A 6,880-nucleotide genomic window follows, 5' to 3' on the forward strand; every position below is an offset into this window, starting at 1 on the left:
ATGTATCTCACTGATGGTGCACTAAGATACATTGTGGTTTTTAAAAGTGAAATTGAGAGCTATACAGTCGAACCTGTCAAATCCGGACATTGACTTAGTTGTGGTCCCACTCCATTATATGTATAAAGTCTCAACACCTGTAAATATGTGTTCATGTTTTCATCTGTTTATCACAAACATTGACTTATAAAAAAACCACTTTTATTTCTACAGATAGAACAAAGTACATAAGGAAATACATAAGGGCCAACACAGACGGTTCCTTAATATGTACAACACACTGGAAGTTTTTTTTTACAAAGCCTAAACCCGTCTTTATTAATTCATCACTTAGGATGTTCTCAGATCAAAATCCAGGAAATCGAAGGAAGAACCAATGTTTCCATTTTCAATTCTTACAAAGACGCATACAGGATAAAAGCACCAAGCACGTGGCTATTCCTGACTTCCAGGGTAAAGCCGCGAGATGAAGGGGGAGGACAGAGAATGAAGGTTGATATGTTGAGGTAGATAATCCCCATGTTGAGGAATTAGTTCGCGAACATTAACCAGAAGGGGTTAAAGCCGTTCGATCCTCCTCCTCCTCCTCCTCCTCCCATTTGATTGGATAACATCATGTACCGAAGGAATGGGTTGTCAATCTGGTTATAACTGAAACAAAAGCACAAGTTAATTAAGGTACCCATTATTTAGTACTCTGGAGTTTTCATTCATATTTCATGTCCATTCACAGTTTTGTAAAACCCGAGTACATGTGGCAGTCACGTGAATTAATTAAATGAATCGCGTTCCAATTGGGATATAAATGCTTTCCGTGATCACGTATTACAGAAAGAAAGGGTTTGCTTGTGAAATAAGCAAGGTTATATTCAATGTATACTTACAAGTAGAATGACCATGGGTTGAAATCTGAAATGTAAATCAATATATTAATAACAGGAAAGGAAAAGAGCTTATTAAAGTAGATGTTTCAACATTTACAAATAGGATAGATATATAAGTACAAATAAAAATTCTACGTTTTGCATTTGAGAAGATAGTGAGGTTGACCAGCAATGGTCCATAGGTTTTTGTATTGTTTACACCGCACTCAGCAATATTTCAGCAATATCACCTGTAAATAATGGAGACTGAGCCAGAAAGTACAAACATGTCACATAATAAATAAACAAATAAATATACAATTAACTATTGAAGAGCAAATGATAGCTTAAGTTGCATTTGGCTCAACTATGTTCAGTTCTCATTACAGCATATAGATGACCCTCTCGTGTCAATCAAATATAACGTCAGCAGTTGCAATCAACGAGTGTTTGATGGCAGTAAGCACTGGGGTCATCATATTTGTCACCAAATTCCATCTTCAATTTTTAATTAAGTGTTTAACTGCTTATGAGCCTTATATGGCCATTCCATTATGACGGAGTAATGCACAAACGAGATGCACATTGATATAAATGTAAATGGTGTCATAATTAGTGCAATGGATAGATCGTCATGGATATAAAGCCTCATGTTTTCTAAAGCGTCACATTGTTAAGTTATTTGAAAGGCATTTAAAAGTGATAAACACAAGAAAGGAATTTATGGATGTCAACTTCTTCATTATGAGGAAAATCGCGTTTCGTAGTATATGCTTACTCCTTCATTTCATATGATGAAGGAGTAATTATATTCTTGTGTTCTTCATAATAATGAAGCTGACATACATCATTTCCTTCTTTATCAAGTTATGTAGCTGCTCAACAAAGATTAAGCGTTTAACCTTTTAAGAACCATGACATAAAACAGGAGAAAGAAGTTCCTATAGTAATTAAAATGCTCATGGTAACATAAAGAATAACCTTGCCGTAGCTAGGAATTATGGTTTATATGTCCCAAGGGAATTAATGCTGAAAGTTCCAAACAGGACTTGGAACTAACAACTCTAATTCTCTTGATAAACCTCTCTTGATTCTCTTGAATTATTAAACCGCAATTCCTTGTACGTTTTGTTTAAACACACAGACAACCAAAAAAGGAAAAGAACATCTTCAACTAGAGATAAACCTGCATATCGCACTGTGTACATTTGTACATGCGGGAAACATGTGGAAGAAGAGATTCAATGACATGCTTGAAGTACGTCTTTAATATATAAATAGCACAAAACTACGTCCACAAAAGATGAACGCCCATGTCAAAATGTTGCCGAAGGCTGTTGACGTTGACTTGATGTGTTATCCATCAAGCAGGTTCGTAAGAGGCAACTGATGTTATGCTGACGTGAAAAATAACTTGTTTACGATAAACAATATATATATATATATAACCAAGACATGACGGCGTTTGGACGTGATCATTCTCTGAGATGCTGAAAACTCCACATGGCGTTGATAACACACAGTTTGGATTCACGCAGGATGGTTGACCGGGGTTGTATGTCAGGCACTTTGTGAAGTATGTGATTATGTAAGTGGACGAAATTATGATTTACATATATAAGATACACGTATGTAACTTTTTGTGCTGATGAAAGTGTCAAAGTTACATCGAACCAACCAAAAAGAGATACATTCCTGATGAAGTTACACCCAGGAAATGTAACCATTAACCACACAACGGTATAGTGAGTGAGTGAGTGAGTGAGAAATGCAACCATTAACCACACACAGTGAGTGAGTGAGTGAGTGAGTGAGTGAGTGAGAAATGCAACCATTAACCACAGTGAGTGAGTGAGTGAGGTTTAAGGCTGATTTCGTAAGCAATCTTCAAACAAGATGGCAACAGGGATACACGAAATGGGCTTCATTCATTGTTCACCGAAATGATGACACAGGTTTAAAGGGACAATATCACATTCTATTCTAGTACATGTAGATATATGGAGGATACACATGTGATGTTTTCAATATGGAGCTAGATTTCCTGAAGACTGAATTGAAGAAAATTGAACTTGTCAGTAAACGTATATTTTGAACAATACCCCCCCCCCCCCCCCCCCCCCTCCCTTCCCGGGTCAATCTTTATCGTAGTTTCTGCTTCTTGTAACTGGTAATTATACATATCATTCCTTCAAAACATCAACCGATAAAGTTTGTAAAAGTACTTTTCAATATATATATGCATATACAGTACGGTTTTGAAATCTAGTGATTTGAAATATATCGACTGACCAATCAGAATTGGGTATTTTATGTCATAGCAGAATAGCCATTTACATTGAATACTTTGTAAACATTATGCTGTTAGCTTCATCATTATTACATTCACCGTCAACAGCAGAGTTGCGTCACTCAGATGAGTGATATCTATTACTCCAGTTCAAATATATGTATTTCAGCATAATGCAGAATCCCTGAATGTTACACACTATTCCGTACAGTGTCGTAAACAAATGTATAAATATAAGAGATTTCGAGTAAATAGTCAGGCATAAGAAAGTATACACTGTGGCTAAAAAGAAAACAAACATGAAATGGTTATTCGATGTTGATGTATTTAATACGGGTATCATAGTTGAGCTTTGGGCCCTAATTTTCCAATGTTATGTAATTTTTGCGTCAAATTCAAATTTCAACTGTATACTTTCGTTTCCCCGGCAGTTAAGCATATATCTAGGGCTTTAAAGCGTTTGCCTTATCGGAGGAGGTAAGATAATTTTGTATGTACTCACATTGTTGTTGCTGCTGCTGCTGCTGCTGCTGCATCCTTTGCAGTTGTTGCTGCTGTGCAAACGACCCAAGTGGTCCCGCCATTGAGCCAGTCGCAGGACTCCCTGGGGCTGGACCCGTGGGATTTGGCTGGTTCGGTGAAGGCACTTGCCCATACACCACTGCCACTAACGTAGCGATCTTAACAAAGGATAGAAACAGGTTAAGGATTCGTGACTTTAGAACATCCCGATAAGCTATTGAGTTTGGTCTACAGGGTAGTGATTGTGCATCATACTTGTCAAGGATATACTTTTCGCCTATGTTAATTCAGTGTTCATGGTAGTAATTCAGACACAAGAATAGTACAGAATATGAGTGAACATCGTTTCACTCGATATAGAGGTGGAGCACACCACAATCAGACTCAGGGGCCCAGCACGTAATATTCGGGGGGTGAGGTTGGGATTGAGTCGGGGTGGGGTTGGGGATGTGGCGTCGGGATGAGGGATGAAAAGAATTCACACACATCCAGCATTTATTTACTTTGTCGTGAAAACCTGAAGATATTTTTTCCCAATTTAAACGGAAACCATCTTTCTCTATACTACCCCCATACCCTCTCCAACAGCTACTTCCATATTGAATGGTCAGATCCCTAATAAAATGTATATACATTGGAAATCGAACCAGGTGTTTAGGAAAGAGGATCGATAGCTTCTAGGGCCTGGTTTACGTATTGCTAAGAAAAAAAGTCTCAAAACGGTCGGAACGCAGACAAAAATCAGAATTGAACATATGCAGCCAAGTGGTTCCACACGGAATGGTAAACGGACAACACACAACTCATTTGTGTGAGTGGCGATCTTAATATTTATGCTCATGGGGTTACTATAGTCTATAAAAATATTCAAATAAGCGTTTAAAGATCAGCTTAATATTCGGCATGGTCTTATTTTGAAAAGGAGTTTGTGACAAAAGTATATATATATTCAACTAAACGTTTAAATGATCGGCTCAATATTCGCTATAGCTTTATTTTGAAAAGTTGTTAGTGAGTTAGGTGTTGCGCCGCTTTTAGCAATATACCAGCAATTTGACTGCGGTGACCTTAATGAGCTTCATTTTATAAACCCATTTATGGAACCGATCACCAATAAACAAAATAGTTTATCGTACGTAACGTATTATGCCAAAATATATATAATGCAAGTTAAAACACGCTGTTAAATATGTTGCATAAATCATTGGGTGCAGTTTCTGGATTTCAGATCCATGAAGAACATCCTTTGACATAGAACGTCGTATATCCTTTAATTGAAAATTTATTCAGGTAAGAAAACTGATCTACTAAGTTATCGATAAGATATATACTGGCTATTTGTCCCTTCTCATATTTTCATATATGTAAGTCCTCAGTTTGGTCGAGATCACAGCGAGAACACAGACATGGTGTTTGAGGAATATTTGTTGCAAATTTAGAGTCTGAGTTAGTTAGATATCGAACCCGGGTGTCGGCCGAGACGAGGAAACGCTTTATCCACTGGGCCATCCCACTGCCCCGCCTTTAGACTATTTCAACAAAAACGCGATTTCAATTTCAGAAATGTCAATGTTTGCCAATAGGTTTTGACAGCTTGGACAAGGACATAAACGCTTGCACTAATTTTTAGAAATATTACTTTAAGGCTGGAAGATGACACAAGCGAACTAAATCTTTAACAGTAGGAAATACATATCAGTTGTATTACTCACCAAGAGAATGCACAGCTTCATCCTTAGTGCTTTATCTGATGAAGTTGAGATGTTGCTGGAGATTTGGGACACGAAAGGTACTAGAATCTGTATATATACTCTTCCACTGATGTCACGTGAGAGTCTCATACAGTCAGTAAATATATCATACTTTCAGATACCAGCGAGGGCAGGGGGAGGGGTCGTGGATGGTTGGAGATAGTGAGAATGAGACTGATGACTTCAGCATGTTATCAAGGGGAGGCTCGTAATTCATCATGTGTCAAGCTGCTGCACGCATCTCTACCTGATGGGCATGTGTTGTTCTACGCGTGACGTATTTTCAAGGGGGATGCGGGACCAGGTGTGATATTCTTCTCATCTTAAGGACGGGGAAGTTTGAAGAACACGCATGTGTACAAATAATGTCATCCTGACATCCGTGATCTCACGATTTTTCTTTTGATGTATGTTCTTGGAAATCTAGGATCCTGGTACTTTTTCTTCCTTGATGAAATATTACACTATGTAAATATATCACGACACACAATATTAATAACAGGTGTTTTACAAACAATATTTGCCTTTTATAACCCGCAGTCCTTTTTGGAGTTGGGTTTGACGATGTTGCCACACATTTGCTTCAGATTTAGTAACTACGTTTTATCGAGTTCATCGCTAATTACCCAAATAAGATTATTTCTTCTGACTTATTCGCTTGTGCATGTAGATCTAGTGAGTGAGTGAGTGAGTGAGTATGGTTTTACGCCGCTTTTAGCAATATTCCAGCAATATCACGGCGGGGGACACCAGAAATGGGCTTCACACATTGTACCCATGTCGGGAATCGAACCCGGGTTTTTGGCGTGACGTGCGAACGCTTTAACCACTAGGCTACCCGACCGCCCCTTAGATCTAGTGTATTCTTTTGACAACCTATATGTAAGGTTGTTACATCATTAGGCATGCTTCTATTTTAGTACATAACTTTTGCATTATTTATTTATGATGACTATCTCTTTGACGGCACTTCATTTCTGGAATGAATAACTGTGGACATACATGTATATATTTAATAACTTTAATTATGCGATGAAGTAATGTTGACATGCACGTTGATGATGAATAACAAGCTAAATTATGGACTTTGAAAGAACGAAACATGACGTCACACAACCCGACAGTTAGTCTCAATGACATCAGAATATACCGGCGCTTTCAAAGTAAAACTGAAGGACAAGAAATGGTCACGAAGAGTTCCTCTGATTTAAGAGTAGAAGAGGTATCAGAGGTACTACTACTACTACTACTACTACTACTACTACTACTACTACTACTACTACTGAACCCATGATTACTACTACTACTACTACTACTACTACTGAACCCATGATTGCCGTAAAAGGCGACTATGTTTGTCGTAAAAGGCGACTAACGGGATCGGGTGGTCAGGCTCGCTGACTTGGTTTAATGCATGTCATCGATCCCAACTGCGTCGATCGAAACTCACGATG

General features: G+C 38.1%; 1 protein-coding gene across 1 annotated transcript; it reads right to left on the reverse strand.

The window, feature by feature from the left end:
* Window positions 1–202: 202 nt before the first annotated feature.
* LOC139458961 (uncharacterized) lies at window positions 203–5,487 on the reverse strand. The gene is made up of 4 exons (XM_071240401.1): window positions 5,388–5,487; window positions 3,656–3,833; window positions 885–909; window positions 203–651 (listed from the first exon to the last, which is right to left on the reverse strand). The coding sequence occupies exons 1-4, from the start codon at window positions 5,406–5,408 to the stop codon at window positions 531–533; spliced, it is 345 nt and encodes a 114-aa protein (XP_071096502.1). The 5' UTR covers window positions 5,409–5,487; the 3' UTR covers window positions 203–530.
* Window positions 5,488–6,880: the final 1,393 nt, after the last annotated feature.

This window comes from Haliotis cracherodii, unplaced genomic scaffold (assembly GCF_022045235.1).
Source record: "Haliotis cracherodii isolate W230 unplaced genomic scaffold, xgHalCrac1.p SCAF_13, whole genome shotgun sequence".
Taxonomy (NCBI): Eukaryota; Metazoa; Mollusca; class Gastropoda; order Lepetellida; family Haliotidae; genus Haliotis; species Haliotis cracherodii.

Excerpts from the sequence above, each read along its gene's own strand:
- LOC139458961 (XM_071240401.1), bottom strand. The coding sequence starts at position 5,408 with ATGAAGCTGTGCATTCTCTTG. Across the intron at positions 3,834-5,387 it reads TGAAGCTGTGCATTCTCTTG|ATCGCTACGTTAGTGGCAGT; the intron begins GTGAGTAATACA and ends TCCTTTGTTAAG. Across the intron at positions 910-3,655 it reads GCAGCAGCAGCAACAACAAT|ATTTCAACCCATGGTCATTC; the intron begins GTGAGTACATAC and ends TTTACATTTCAG.